We start from the raw sequence: 15,991 nt of genomic DNA, 5'->3' as shown, positions 1-15,991 counted from the left end.
ACAGATCCACAGGGCTCCACGTGCTCCAAGACAGCTCTCAGCCGCCCAGGCCAACCCAGGTGGCTTCAGGCAAATCCACTCTGGTCAAGCTGGGCAATGCGGTGGGGTTGGGTAGGGAGGGGGCTACCCTAGCCAGAAAGCCCACCACCCCCAAACGTTCGTCCAGGAGGCACAGGGGGAGCAATTTCTGCTTGGAAAACGGAGCAGTCTGCGGTCCTCCTCCACAGCCGGCTTGACCGCGGGTTCAGGCATTTTTCTAGGGTCGCAGCCACTTCCCCAGTGGGCTCAGCACCCCCGGCCGCGCCCCTCATTCGGCTTCCAGACACTCTTGTCCTAGAAACCTCGCAGAGACTGAAGCTGAGAAAAGGCGGGCAAAGTCGCTGTTGATAAGTTATGAATGGGGAGAAAGTTTGTAGAACTCATTGTTAAAACCACGGAGCCGGAGACTCTGCCCGCGCCCGGCCAATCCGGGCCCGGAGGCTATTTTGAAATCGCTCCAGTCTCAGCCAATAGGCGTGCGGGAGGCGAAGCCCCGCGCCGGCGCCAGCCAATGAGCGCGGCGCTATGCTAAGGAGCCGGGGCTGGGCCCCGCCGACTGTCAGCAGGTTAAAGATGGAGCAGGCGGGCGAGAGGGCGCCACGAGGTACAGGGTCGTCCGGGTGGGGACGACGGGGGCACACGACCGCCAGGACCTCTCTCCCACTAGCCTTCCGCGTCCTGCCGCAGCCCTGCACGAAAGGGGTGTCCTGCCGCGTGAGTAGCACGGTCTGGGTTAGGGGGCCCGGCAAGGGGCCCGGGCAAGGCGGCCCTGCCCGGCGGGACTGTGAGAGGCGCAGACGGACCCTGGCGCCCTTTCTGGGCAGGGGACTCCAGAAGGGCGGGAAGGCTTCCCTTTTCTCTGCTCCGCTTTGGGCGACTGGGCAGAGAGTCTGTTAGGACAGAACGCGGAGCCCAAGTTGGGGGCCGGGAGCTAGTGATGGGGGCCTGAGCCGGCAGGGGCGCGTCGTCCCGGAGTGGGGCCACCCTTCTTGTCCCAGAGCCGGGTGAAGGCGCAGGGTCGGCGGGCTGCACCTACCCCCGCTCCGGGCGCGAGTGGGCTTCGAACTGCGGTGGAGCGCGGGCACTCTCCTTTGTGTGTACGCACCCTTCCCCCTATCCGCTCCGACTCCGGGGTTGGAGATACTCTTCAGTCTGGGTTCTTTTCACCGCAATCTGGAGCGTGCCGGGGAAGGTCCAGGTGCCCTGGCGTCTTCAGGACCCCAGGACGGCAGGCCTGCTGAAATCCCCGTCCCTGCCCTGGTGTCCAGGATAGGGCCCCTAGCCCCACCCACCCATGTTTGAGCTTCCCGCCCTGCGTGCATTGGGGACGGTGGGTCCCTCCTGCTGGCCGCAGGTGCTGTGACGATGTTGCACTACTGTCCTCTGAGAAGCAGTGCAATGATATTGTCAAAGCATCTGGGACTAGCCTTGGGGACCTCCCTTCCCCATACTCCCCTTTCCCCTCCCCAGGCCTGGCCCCTTAGGCTTGCAGACCCTGCCCTCCCCCCTGCCCAGCTCACTCCCTTCTCCATGGAAACTTGAGATCCTGGCCAGGCCTGGGCCTCTGAGGTCAGAGGGCACCCTTTCCCCAGGCAAAGGCCCCAGTGGACCTGCATTCCAGGTCTCAGATCCCTAACTGACCACTGGAGGAGAAGCGCTGGCAGGCCTGCCTGACACTCTTTCCCTGTTGCACTACTGTGGGCTGCTGGAAGCAGTGCAATGATGAAAGGGCATCGGTCAGGCCCGACCCCCACCCACAGCACTTCTGAGGAGGGAGTTTTGCAGCCTCGGTCCACTTCCCAGTGATGAGGGGCAGTTGCGGAGCTGGGCTGGACCCTCCGTCGGAAGATCAGGTGAGTGCAGAGCTGGGGAATCGCCCCACAAGCACTCCATCTGGGTCATGGTTAGACAGGTGTAGGGGCAGAGGCCCCGGATTCAGAAAAGCTCTGGTTTGAAGAGGATCTTTGTACACCAGCTCCTCAGGCAAGACTGGGGACTCCAGATTTGGTCAGGGCCACGTGCAGAAATAGAGGCCCACTACTTTGTATGGGGGGTCTGTCAGGGCCTGACTCAGACCCAGCTCAACCTTGACCATATGGAGGTGAACTGGATCCAGCCGATCTTGAAGGCTTGGGGAAGGCCAGGCTCTGGAGAGAATGTTCTCCTGGGTTCTCAGCAGGTGCAGTACTTTCTGGGGTGGGAGGATGGACTTGGGATCCGGAGCCTGCAGGTGATGCCCACCAATCATGCCAGCTTGTTCTCTTACAGGGAGATCTGCTGCCCTGAGCCTGCAGGGGGCACTGTGGTGCCTGGCACGCCCACCCTCGCAGGTGGAGTTGGGGATACTGGAGGTGAACTGCCAAGAGGCCTGGCCCCAGGTGTGCTTGAAGGGCCACCTCCACCATCAGGACCTGACACAGTTCAAAACCAGTGACAGTTATTCAAGCCTGTCTCTTTGAGAGGAGGCCCAGGTCTCCAGATGGGTGTTTGGGAGTACCCCTCACCCTGGGTTGACCACATCAAGACACTAGCTTCACCTCCACCCTGGGGGTAGAAGCCCTGGCATCCATGGGGAGGGAGAGAGATAAAGACACATGCTCATCTGAGTCCTAGGCCTGGCCCCTTGAGTTCCTCCATCCCAAGGTCACCTGACTCAGGCCTGTCCTCCCTTCTCCTGGGCTCCAGGTGCCATGGCTAGAAGCGGCCACCCTTACTTCTGTGCAGATTCTGTACCCACTGGCTGGAGACCCCCTTGCAGCTGTCTCCTGCCCTTGCTGGGGGAGGCTTGTTAACTCAGGGCTCTGCTCGAATGTTCCCTCCTGGGGGGAGCCTTTCCTGGGCTCCACGTCATCCGGTATCCCTCCAGCAAAGGCTGCCAGGTTGCAATTTTCTCTTTGTGGCTGGAGTCCTCATTAGACTGGGAGCCCCTGAGGGCAGAGACCACGTCCTTTTCTTTTACTCTTGGCAGTATCCTACACAGAGGAGGGACCCAAAACACTTTTAAAAAATACAAGTAGATGCATAAAGTGTGAAGTATTATTAGCATACCATGATGGGGGAGGGGTGAATCAAGAGTCTGCTTGACTCCTCAGAGGGTGCTTGTCCTGTCTATAAAAAAGCACATACTAAATATTTTAAAGTCAAGCCTCATTTTGTAAGTCACATGGGGTCAGAAAGTGGAATGGAGATCTGAATCCAGGTGTACCTGTCTGCCTGCACCCCTAGGCAAACACACAGGCCGGACTTCTTCCTCCTTGGTTGTCTCCACCTTGCTCTCTGACCTCAAAGCAGGAGGAAGTGGGAGCCACCTCCTGTGTTGGAGAGAGCTGAGCCTAGGGGGCTGGTGATTTGGCGGCGGGAAGTGAAAAATCTCCTTAGACTTCTCAGGAATGCTCCATGGATCTCAGGGGGGGGGGGGGGGGGATGTAGGGACAGGAGGAAGCAGTCCAGCGTGTACCCCCTTCATTAGTGGCAGGGGCGAGTGGTGATGTCAGTGCTGACCAAGTAGGAGATAGGGAAAAGAAGCAGGTTTGGGGTGGGAGGAAAGAAGTTGTGTGCCAGTCTGGATGTGTTCAGCATGAAATGCCCAAGAAACGTCGCTTTCGGACACTTAGATGTGGGTCTGGAGCTCAGGTGAGGTCTGAGCCTGAGACGCAGGTTAGCATTAGTTAAGTCACCTCTGGGTGGGGACCAAGAAGGCGGTAAGATTGACCAAGATGTTATGGTGAAGAGAGGAGGACCTTTTGAAACGGGTAAGGAGGGGCTGGAGATGCCAGTCAAGAGGCCACCTCCAGTATGGAGCAAAGAAGCGGTTATGAAGGGGAGGAGAGGACAGAAGCTGGAGAGGGGTGGTGCTAGATGCTAGAGAGTAAGTCAGGAGAGGAAGAGGGTGAAAAGTCCGGGGATAGAGCAGTTAGGGGCAGACCGAAGTCCTTGCGGTGTTGTCTACAGACCGTGAAGAGGGGGAGCAGCCGGGAGAGGGAGGAGACTAGCCTCTGGGCTAGCCGAGGGATGAAGGCTTTGAAGAAGTTGGAAGAATCAGGGTGTGGACCATGTTCCTGGCGTGGCCATTGGCCAGCACCTCATCAAAGTCCTGCTAGATCCCAGCAAACTCCTGCCTCTGTCCAGCGCAGCAGCGTTCGCCCCGTCGAAGGCGCGAGAGCGCATGCCCAGAGCGGGGGAGAGGGGCATTGTCACGTGTGGCCGTCTCCCGGGGATGGGCCCCGCCCACGGCCTCTGGGGGGATTGGCTGGAGCGGTCGGGCGGCGGAGGGAGCCAGCGGCGGCGCAGTGGCGGTGGGGCGGCGAGCAGGTACGTCCCGGCGGCCCGGGGTGACCTGAACCCGGGCACTCGGGAGCGGCGCCTGTGCCCCGGCCCGGGGCGGGTGGGGGCGGCGCGCCCCGACCCCGGGTGGCCCCGCCCGACGTGGCTCCGCCTGCAGGCAGCTCCTCTCAGATGGAGGTCCTGGACGAGTTCGACAGCGAGTTCCCCCAGAGCGTGAACTTCTGCCAGCTCATCTCCGAGGAGGACTTCGAGAGGCAGGCGGCGACCTACACCGAGCGCGCGCTGCGCCGCCTCTTCCGCAGCATCGACCGCAACCCGGCGCTGGCCGAGCGGGTGGTGCGCAAGAGCAAGCAGGCCGAGTGCGAGCGGCGCGGGCTCCTCTCCTTCCTCTGGGTGCGGGCCGGCCGGCGGGCGGGCTGCGGGGAGGGGGACCAGAGGGCGGGTGCTGTCACCACCCTCGCCTGCTGCCGGCCAGGGCGCGGCTGGGGCATCGAGGTTGGGAGGGGGGCGCCGTCGGGCCTAGCTGGAGCTGCAGGCCAGTAGGGTTTTCCAGAGGCCCGAGGCGGCCCGGCTTGAGGAGTGCAGCGGACGGGCGTCTCACCCGCCCGGCTTCCTCCTGCTGTTGTCGTAGGCGAAGTTCTTCTGTGCCGTCCAGGGGGAGCTGAACTGCTGCAACAGTATGGGCGCCGCGGAGATGCGTCAGCGCTTGGAGCAGCTGAAAAGGAGGATCCACCGCGCGCACGTCTACTCCCAGGGTGGGGCTCACCCTCTGCCTGGCTCCAGCAAACCTGACCCAGGACCCCTCGTCGCTTTGGCACTTTAAAAAAAAAATGGGGGGTTTATTTTTAAAGTCTTAACACTCAAGTACCTTTCACCTGGCATCAGCAACCGTCCCCATGTCACCAGGCTTATTTCGCTCTCTAGACCCCCTTTTTCTTTTTCTGGAGCATTTTCAGGGAAATCTCAGACATCGTTGTATTCCTGAATACTTTAGAATGCTTCTTAATAAAAAAAAAAAAAAAGGACAGTTTCTGACATAATTACAATATTACAGCTGACATGATTGACATCGGTTCCCTAATAGTAGCTGATACTTACCTAGTCCGCAGTCAGAACTCCCGGGCAGTCCACAAAAATCTTCCTGCACTTTGTCTGTCACATCAGGACCCACCGAAGCTCAGACGCTGTGTTTGGGTGCTAGGCCTTGTAGGTTCCTACTCACTAGGGTGAACGTATAACTTGTGTCCATATTGGGACACTTGTAAGAGCAGAATGAATGGGGGCCATCTTAGTGACCCCACAGGGATGGCAAACAAGGATCTGTGGCCAGGTCTGTGGAAGCCCCTTTCGAGGTGGGATACCCTTACTACCCACCCCCCATGCCACTGACTTGAAGAACTGGGTTGTCCTTTGGAGTATCCCACTTTATGAGTTTTTGTCTGTTGTTATGGCCCACTGGTGGTGTTTGCTTGGTCCCCCTCTGCCTGTATTTCTTGGACAGGTGCTCTAAAGCCTTGATCAGGTTCAAGTTCAGTTCTTTCTGTGCGTTTGTGTTCAGTGATACACTACACTAGTGGTGGGGCGACTTTCTTCTGCATCCTGTTGGGAGGCCCAGCTCCCCTTGGGGTCGCACTTTCCATGATGCTGATCGTACGGGTGTTTCACATCACTGTTTCATCCGACGGCTGGACCACAGCACATGTGGCTCTTACCCGAGGTGACATCAGTGTTATGTGGCTCTTACCCGAGGTGACATCAGTGTTATTTATCTTTGTTTTATAGAAGAGGAAGTAGAGGCCCAGGGAGGTTGGCCAACATATACAAGGTCACATAGTAAGTAGGAGAGCCTACACTTGAACTCAAGTCTTGGGTACTCCAGGGTACAGGCTCTTAGCCTTCAGGCCAGTGCTCCCTGGTGGTGGTTATTGTCACTCTAAATGAGCCACTCTTACGGGCTGTATGAGGAGCTTGTTAACACCCACTTGCTGGTGGTCTCCAACTTTGGACAGTAGAAATAGCTGGATTCATCAAATCCGGGAGAAAGACCTAACATGGAAGGAGGAGAGGGGGCTTGCTCCAGAGTTCTGCCCCTCAAAAATTCCTTCCCTGAGCCCACCTCTGCAAGACCTCCTCCATGCGGGTTTCCTTAGAGAGGAAGGGCCCTTTGTAGACCCCCCAGGATTGCCTTGGGGCTGGTGTAGTCAGCGGGCTCACAGTTCAGCGCCTGGATACCCCATGAGGGTGCTGGCAGACTCAGGAGCTTTCCACGATGCTTGAGGTGGGGGTGGCGGGTGAGTGACCCACCTGCCTGGGGCCAAACCCAGCCCTCTTTAGGGTGACACTCATCACTTCCCGTGAAATTCTGCCCTTGAAATCAGACAGCCCAGGCGTGGCGGATCCTACCTGTGCCTTGTACAGTTGGAGCTCCCAATTCTGCTTGTAAGATAGAGGCAAAAGGACTCTTTCCCCGTGGGGTAGTTGTGGGCTCGGTGAGATGGTGCCTGTTGGCGCCTATTGACAGCGGGTCCAGGCATTGGTGTGTGGTGCCCCTTGGGAGCCTGCCTCCCTTCCTTGTTGGAGGGACCGTGTGAAGACCCCACACCACTGTGTTTGGCCCCCACTCTATCCTGTTCTGGCCATGGGGTAGGCGCTCACTGGCACCTTTTTCACAGATGCCAGGAAGAAGAGAAGGAAGCCAAGATTGAAGAAACCACAACCTATCCTCCTGCGAGACCAGTCGACCTCCCCGTGCCTGCCACCAACCCTGCTGCCACCTCCACCACAGCCACCACCTGCCACCACTATGGCCTCCGTAGTGGCTCCGTCACCTGTCTACACTATGCCAAGGGTCTTTGGTCCTTTCCCTCCGCTGCCCAGCAAGTCGGTCAGTGGGCACATCTCCCACTCCATGTGGCCCTGGGAGGGGCACTCTGCCCCCCTGCTCAGAACCACCACAGCAGCTCTCCCAGACCCACAGCAGTGGCTCTCAGAACTTTGTTTTAAACAGCAGAACGCTCTCTGCTAGCAGTCTTGAGTGGAGCCATGCTGGATCAAGTAGATAGAAGGGGGGCTGCTCTGGTTGGAGAGTCAGGGTGAGGCTGAAGGCACAGCTCCACCTGCTGGCCTCAGCTGAGCAAGGCAGCCCCAAGCATCCTGGGCAGAATCCTGGGGCTCCCAAAATACGGGTGGAGAACCAGCTCCCGCCACCCCATGTCTCCAGCCCCATGTCCACCTCTCCCTCTGGGTGTCCTCCTCCACGCCCCCCTCTAAGTGCCTCTGTAGCGCCCTTCCTAACCACCTGCGCCTCCTGACGCCCGCCTGTTCTACACTCTCACACCAGGTAGCGCCCATCCCCCAGGCTGGGTCAGGACCTCTTCAGTCGGCTTCCAGCCCCCATCCCGTCCCTTGTCCCCCTGACACAAAACTCAAGGTGGACACCGAGGATGAGCCTGACATATTTGCTGATTAAATGAAAGCCACATAGTTCTCATAGTTCTTATATAAGGTGTTTTTCTTCACGGTGAGGCCCCCAAAGTTGTTCTGAGATTTCCTTTGTTTCTTGCAGATGGAAAAATTGGAAGTTTCAAGGTCTGAAGTGAAATTAAACTGGACTGGCCTGTCATCAAACCCAAAGAGGTGGAAGGAGTTTATTCTGGGCTTGAGGCAAACGAGAAAGGAGCATTTGGGAGAGCCCATTGTGTGCCAGGCTCAGTTGCCATTTCTTCCCCACCTCTGAGTTAATCCTCACCACACTCCTGAATGGTGGCTATTCTCATTCACAGGGGAGGAGTCCAGGCTACGAGGTCTGCTCTGTGTACAGGAGTCCCTGTCGCCTGTCACAGACATGTGCGCTGAGGCTGGGGAGGGCCTGCTTGGGAGGAGACCAGAGCTGACGTCCCGTGTCCACCCTCCCTTGTCTTGCAGCCGCATGGTTGATCTGACCCCCTTGGTCCTCAACCCCGGAGGCTTCCATTTCTCGTACCTGGCCAGAAGCAGTGCTCACAAGCTCCATTGCTCTGCCTTCCCCTGGTAAGCGAGACTCTGAGCCTCCCTGGGGCGGGACGCCGTCCTGGCCTGGCGCCTGCCCTGCTTCTCACTGGGATCATGGCAGTGTGCGTGAGGGCCAGAAAAATGTTCAGTATAATGGTCCTTTCCACTTCCAGGAAGGACCCTAATGTAATCAGGGGTGCTGGAAAAGTTGCTCCCCCTTCCTAGTGTTTGTAATGGCAAGAAATCGGAAACAAAGAGCTCAGAGGCCCACCAGAAAGGGAACAGTTCCATCAACCCCGGGTGGCCCTATAGTTTATACACCTGCCTGTTTCGCAAAGCGGGGATTTATGGTATTGTGAAGTATTTCCTGTGACATTGATGTTATTCCAAAGTATGATTTACACTGGCTGTTTCATTGCATCAGGTGACTTTTGTAAAAAAAAATAGAGGGGCCGGCCCCGTGGCTGAGTGGTTAAGTTCGCACATTCCGCTTCGGCGGCCCAGGGTTTCGCTGGTTCGGATCCTGGATGTGGACATGGCAGCGCTCATCAAGCCAGGCTGAGGTGGCATCCCAGATAGCACAGCCAGAAGGACCTACAACTAGAATATACAACTATGTACTGGGAGGCTTTGGGGAGAAGAGGAAGAAAAAGGAAAAGAATAAGATTGGCAACAGATGTTAGCTCGGGGCCAATCTTTAAAAAACACAAACACCTAAATTGCTTTTTTTAAAAAGACTATTTTTTAGAAGAGTTTTAGATTCACAGCAAAATTGAGCAGAAAGTTCACATATGCCCCTTGCCCTCCCCCCACAGGCACACCTGCCCCATTATCGACAGCCCCCACCAGAGTGGTGTAATTGTTACACTGATGAACCTACACTGACACAGCATTATCACCCAGAGTCCACAGTTTCCGTTAGGCTCACTCCTGTTGGACATTCGATGGGCTTGGACAATTGTATAATGACCTGTATCCACCATCATAGTGTCACACAGAATAGTTTCACTGCCCTAAAATCCTCTCTGCTCCACCTGTTCCTCCCTCCCTCCCCACTAGCCCTTGGCAGCCACTGATCATTTTACTGTCTCTGTAGTTTTCCCTTTTCCAGAATGTCATAGAGTTGGAATCATACAGTCTGTAGCCCTTTCACATTGCCTACTCTCACTTAGTAATATGCGTTTAAGCTTCCTCCATGTCTCTTCATGGCTTGGTAGCTTGTTTCTTTTTAGCGCTGGATGGACCACAGTTTATTTATCCATTCACCTACTGAAGGATGTCTTGGTTGCTTCCAGGTTTTGGCGATTATTAACAAAGCTACTGGAAACATCTGTGTGCAGGTTTTTGTGTGGACATAACTTTTCAGCTCCTTCGGGTAAATACCGAGGAGCACAATAACTGGATCACATGGTAATAGGTTTAGTTTTGTAAGAAATGGCCGAACTGTCTTCCAAGGTGACTGTGCTGTTTCGCATTCTCATCAGCGATGCGTGGGAGTTCAGATGACTTCCTATGTAAGAAACTCCCACAGCTCTGTAAACCTGATTCTAAATGCCCTGTTGAAAGAAAGTTTACCCAAGAGGACACCCAAAGAGTAAGCAAAACTTTAAAAACATGTTTGCTCCCTTAGTAATGAAGGATGTAAACGGCAAGGTTGCTGGGATGTATCGTATATACCTCTCAAAAAACCCATAGTAAAGAGAATTCTGTGCTCTCAAGGCTTTAGAAAGAGACTCATTTTTGCTGTGAAAATATTATAAATTGACTTTGTCCTTTTTAAATTTCTTTTATTGAGATAATTCACATAGCATACAATTCACCCATTTAAAGTGTCTACTTCAATGGCTTTTGTATATTTGCATTTGTGCAACTATCACTACAATCTTTTTTTTTTTTTGGTGAGGAAGATTCACCCTGAACTAACATCTCTTGCCAATCTTCCTCTTTTTTTGCTTGAGGAAGATTAGCCCTAAGCTAACATCTACATCTGTGCCAATCCTCCTCCTCTTTGTATGTGGGTCGCTGCTTCAGCATGGCTGATGAGTGGTTGGTCCGTGCCCAGGATCCGAACCACGAATCCAGGCCACTGAAGCAGAGTGCGCCAAACTTAACCACTACGCCACAGGACCAGCCCTACAATCCAATTTTAGAGTGGGAGACAATATTTGCAAATCAATTCAACAACAATGAAAATAACCTATTCCAAAAAATGAGCAAAGGACTTGAATAGACCTTTCTTCAGAAAAGATATACAAATGGCCAATAAGCACAGGCAAAGATGCTGAACGTCATTAGCCATCAAGAAAATGCAAATCAAAACCACATAAGATAACACTTCATACTCACTAGGATGGCTGTGATAAAAAAGACAGACAAGGGGCTGGCCCCATGGCCAAGTGGTTAAGTTCGCACGCTCCCCTGCGGTGGCCCGGGGTTTCGCTGGTTTGGATCCTGGGTGCAGACATGGCACCGCTCATCAGGCCACGCTGAGGCGGCCTGCCACTAGCCACAACTAGAAGGACCCACAACTAAAATATATACAACTATGTATTGGGGGGATTTGGAGAGAAAAAGCAGAAAGAAAAAAAAAAAGAAGATTGGCAACAGTTGTTAGCTTAGGTGCCAATCTTTAAAAAAAAGAAAAGACAGACAATAGGAGCCAGCCCAGTGGCGTAGCACTGAAGTTCGCCTGCTCCACTTTGGTGGCCTGGGGTTTGCAGGTTCGGATCCCAGGTGCAGACCTACGCACTGCTTATCAAGTGACACTATGGCCGGCATCCCACAGTAGAGGAAGATGGGCACAGATGTTAGCTCAGGGCCAATCTTCCTCAAAAAAAAGACAATGACAAGTATTGATGAGGATGTGGAGAAACTGGAATCCTTGAGTGTGGCTGGTGGGAATGTAAAATGGTGCAGCCATTGTGGAAATGGGTATAGTGGTTCCTCAAATGTTAAATATAGAACTAATATATCATCTTGTAATTTCACTCCTGGGGATAACCCCAAAAGAACTGAAATAGGGACTCAAACAGATACTTCTACACAAATGTTCGTAGCACCACTATTCACAATAGACAAAAAGAGGAAATAACCCATTTGGCCAAGAGAGACAAAATGTGATCCATCTGTACATGGAATGTTATCCACCCATAGAACTGAGTAAGTTCTGATGCAGGCTACAAGTGGATGAGCATTGAGAACATCACATGGTAGGTGAAATGAGCCAGACCCAAAGGACAACCTATTGTACGATTCCACTTACATGAAGTATCTAGAACAGGCAGATTCATAGAGACAGAAGGTAGACTAGAGGTTACCAGGGCCGAGGAAGAGAATGGGGAGTTGTCCCTTAATTGGTATAGTTTCTTTTTGCGGTAATGAAAAAGTTCTGGAAATAGATAGTGGTGATGGTCACACAACATTGGGAATGTACCTAATGCCACCGAATTGGACACTTAGAAATGGTTAAATGGTCAATTTGATGTTAGTTATATTTTACTACAATAATAAAGAAAGAAACCCCAGCACCACTTAGGTGTCACTCCCAGCCCCCCATCCCTCAGCCCTAGGCAGCCACTGCCTACTTCCTGTCTCTCTGGGTTTGCTCACTCTGGACTTGTCATGTAAATGAAAGCAGACAATAAGTTGGCTTTTTGTGATTGGCTTCCTTCACCTAGCATGCGTTCGCAGGGGTCATCCGTGTGTAGCATATGTCGGCACTGAATTCTTTCTTTAGTTTTTTTAAGACAATTTTTTTAGAGCAGTTTTAGGTTCACAGCAAAATTGAGAGGAAGGTACAGAGATTTCCCATACATTCCCTGCCCCCACACATGCGCAGCCTCCCTCATTAGAGCCCCCCCAGCAGAGTATCGCAGTTGTCACCACTGACGGACCTGCGCTGACGCATCACGATCACTCAGCGTCCACGGTTTACCTTAGGGTTCACTCTTGGTGGTGTACATTCTACGGGTTGACTTTCTTTTTATGGTTGAATAATATTCCAAAAATAAAATATACCACATTTTAGTTATCCATTGATGGGTTGATGGATATTTGGTTTGTTTCCTTTTTTTTGGTATTTGGCTATTATGAATAATGCTGTTACCAACATTTGTGTACAAGTTTTCGTGAGGACATGGTTTTCAGTTTTCTTGGGTATACTCCTAAGAGTGGAACTGCTGGGTCCTATGGTAACTCTCTGTTTACTATTTTGAGGGACTGCCAAAGACGCAAGCCCCTTATCAGACATGATCTGCAGATATTTCCTTCCATTCTGTGAGTTGTCTTTTACTTTGTCGATGGCTTAGTCCTTTTGAAAGGCAATCTGTCAAAACATATCAGGAGCCATAGAAGTTCTCAAATTCTTTGATCTAGTATTTTTAATCCTGGAAACTGGCCCCAAGGAGTTGATTGAGAGAAAAAAAAAGAAGCAATTTATATAAAAATGTTTATGGCAGCATCAATTAAAAAGAGCAAAACTGGAAACAGCTTAAATGTGCATTCACATAATTATGGAATGCTATGCAGACATTAAAATTATAAATGTGGTTATGTAGGTTCATGAAGTACATCTAAGTGGAAGCAGTAGGCTATCGGATCAGGAGGAGGTGGGCTGGAGGGGCAGGAAGGTGACTAATTGCTGGGTGACAGATGAGGGGTTGTCAGCAGACACTTTTGCAGTATTGCTACAAAGCACAATTTAAAAGTAAAGCACGATTGAGCACCATCAGGTCCTTACAGGACAGTGGAGCCGCACAGCAGTGCAGGCTCATCATCAGGATGTTTCTGTTGAGATGTCTTCTAGCTTTTTCTAGGCACAGTTTTACAAAGTTGTGATCCAATTAGAAAGGTTTTTTTCTTTTTGAGGAAGACTGGCCCTGAGCTAACATCTGTGCCCATCTTCCTCTACTTTACATGTGGGACGCCTGCCACAGCATGGCTTGCCAAGCAGTGTGTAGGTCCGCGTCTGGGATCTGAACCAGCGAACCCTGGGCCACGAACCAGTGAAGTCTGGGCTGCTGAAGCAGAACGTGCGAACTTAACTGCTGCGCCAGGCTGGCCTCCAGTCATTTTTTAAATCTTGCCTCTGTCACTTAACATTAAGGCCCTGGAGAGTAGTACACTCTTGACAGTCTTTTGAACATGAGCTTCGCTGGCTGTGTAATAAACATCCAGTGTATGTGGTGCCGTCCCTGATTAACTCCACTGGGTGCTGTGTGTGAACACGTTAGGTGCTTCCGGTTTTCCTAGTATAGTTAGTGCTGGGATTAACATCTTTCTGTGCTAAGCTCTTCCTGAATTTCAGATTAATTTTCTGAAGTGGAATGATAAGGGAAAGAGTATGAACAGTTTTCAAAAGGACTACCTTTTTTCAGATTCTAAAATGACAGTATTTACTGTGAGCAGTTTGACAACTACGCAAAAACACACCAAATCACTCGTATTCATTCCTGCTGCCAGATATAACCACCGTTAGCATATATCTGTCTTTAGATGTAGCGTTTTTTCCCGTGGAGACATCTGTATACACGTACAGTGGTTTCTTACATAACTGGGAGGGTCCTGTCAGGCAGTTTTGTAGCCAGCTCTAGAATGTGTTTCTTCCCATGACTTTAAAAATACCTTTACATTCACCAGTAATAATAGCTACAAAATATTCCATCATGTGGATGGAACATCATTTACTCAATGATTCTTGCTTCTTGAGCTATTTCACTAATGGAGACAATTTGTAGGCTCTTGTTACATATGGCTTTCTGAGTGAGATGTGCTCTCATGGTGCCATCACATAAAAATGGGTTATATTTAATTGGTTTTTAAAAGTTTGCAAAAGTAGAACATAATTCCATGGAAAAAAGTTCACGATACAGAAACAAATACATGAAATACGAGTCCCCTGATGCTAAGAGTTTCCTGTGTACTCTTCCAAATGTTTTGTTTCTGCGTGTGCACACACACACATGCACTGGTTAATTTTTTAACCAAAGTAGGATCATGTTGCGTGTACTTCTCGGCAACTTGCCTTTTTCCACTGCTGTACCATTGGGGTGTCTTTACTTGTTGGGATATACAGACCCACCTCCTTCCTTAAACAGCTGCCGTGTAGCCCACTGCATGGCTGTACCATGGGCCCTTAGCCATTCCCTGACAGACGTTTTGATTGTTTCCAGGTTTCCACAATCACAAACATTGCTGCCATGAACACCCTTGAAAAAACATCCATGAGAGAGGTTTCTGGGAGTAGAAATGTGTTGAGAGCCATCCTGCAGCCTGGGGTTTTGTCGTGGGTACCTCTGGGGGCCCTGCATGCTGCTGTCCTACCTCATGGACGTGTCTTGGCTGTCTCCTGCACAGGACCTCAGCCTGTAGTGGCTCCCCCAACACTGAGGAGACGCCATCCCCTCCTGTGAAGTCCTCCATCTTCACGCCGCCTGTCCTGCTCAAGTTCCAGCCTGTGCCCAGACCCAAAGATGACTCAGAGAAGGACCCTGGCAGCACAGAGTCTGTGCCCCGAAAGAGGAGCCCATAACGTCTTCCCTTTACACTGTGGCCGGAGGAATGAATAAAGTTCCCATGGCGGTGCTTTTGTGCAGGGCTCCCTAGGGCTTGTGTAGTCCCGCAGGCTCCCTCCAGCCTGAAGAGGTTGTCAGGATAGTGCGAGCCTGAGGCCCTTTGGCCTGAGCCCACGTGCAGTAGGTGGTCGGGTTGGTGCCACTGTGAAGTCCCCTTGCCTGCACGCTAACACGTGCGCTCTGAAAGAGAAACAGAGTGCGTGAGGAGAGAGTGCTGCCCTTCCCTTCAGTGACTCTGTGGCCCCTTAGGGCCTCACTTGACCCCACTGAGTTGCAAGTCTACCGTTTTTTCCTACGCTCAGCCCATAAACACAAGCCTTCTCCAGGTGCAGGTTTACAAACAGTGATCTGTTCCCTTTCTGGAGGAAAATGAGCTGGTGGGACCGTTTCCAATTTGACACCTCCCTAAGGAATTTCAAAGATTTGTGACTCTTGTTGCCGCTTGACATGCTGACCTTGGAATCAAACCTGCGTATGAGATTGAGTCCTCACAGAGTGCTTGCCTGCTGGACATCAGCGGATATTCACTGAGCCCTTGCGCGTGCCCTGCACCTTGCTTGGGACTGAAAATAGTAAACCAAGCAGTTGGCATCCCTGCCCTTAAGGAGTTTACACCCCATCCTCGTGTGTGTGTGTGTGTGTGTGTGTGTGTGTTACATCCTGTCCTCCTGTGTGCGTGTGTTACATTGCATCTTCCTATGTGTATGTGGTAAACTAGTACATAGATCAAATAACCACAGGAGTACAAGTTGTGATAAGCCCTATGGGAGATGAGATGGAGATAAATGGGGTGGGTGGTTGGGGAAAGGCTCTCTGAGGAGGTGACATTTATGTTGAAGCCTGGGAAATGAGGAGCCAGCCATGAGATGAGAAAGGGCAAGGACAACTGGCTTTGGGTAACTGGGTGGATAGCCGTACTGTGAGGAGAGTGGAGGCTAGGGGTAGAGGCAGGATGGAGAATTCTGCTTTGACCAGACATGTTAAATTTGAGATCAGTGGGTACCCAAGTAGAGGTCAGGAGTCGGGAATGCTGCTGATTTAGTGTTGGGAGTCAAGGGATCCAAGTGGTATTTAAAGCCTGGTCAAGATCACCCAGTACTGGAGTG

The 15,991-nt window shown here is 52.1% G+C and overlaps 1 protein-coding gene across 1 annotated transcript; it reads left to right on the top strand.

Moving 5' to 3' along the window:
- Window positions 1-4,321: 4,321 nt before the first annotated feature.
- Window positions 4,322-7,792, top strand: LOC124227191 (max-binding protein MNT-like). Its single transcript, XM_046641048.1, has 5 exons — window positions 4,322-4,350; window positions 4,481-4,716; window positions 4,955-5,078; window positions 6,996-7,207; window positions 7,664-7,792. Exons 2-5 carry the CDS (start codon window positions 4,495-4,497, stop codon window positions 7,790-7,792), a joined length of 687 nt encoding a protein of 228 aa, XP_046497004.1. The 5' UTR covers window positions 4,322-4,350; window positions 4,481-4,494.
- The last annotated feature ends 8,199 nt before the right edge of the window (window positions 7,793-15,991 follow it).

The sequence above is a fragment of the Equus quagga genome, chromosome 15 (assembly GCF_021613505.1).
Source record: "Equus quagga isolate Etosha38 chromosome 15, UCLA_HA_Equagga_1.0, whole genome shotgun sequence".
Taxonomy (NCBI): Eukaryota; Metazoa; Chordata; class Mammalia; order Perissodactyla; family Equidae; genus Equus; species Equus quagga.
The sequence above is the reverse complement of the archived record's forward strand: the minus strand, read 5'-3'. Positions and strand labels throughout refer to the sequence as shown.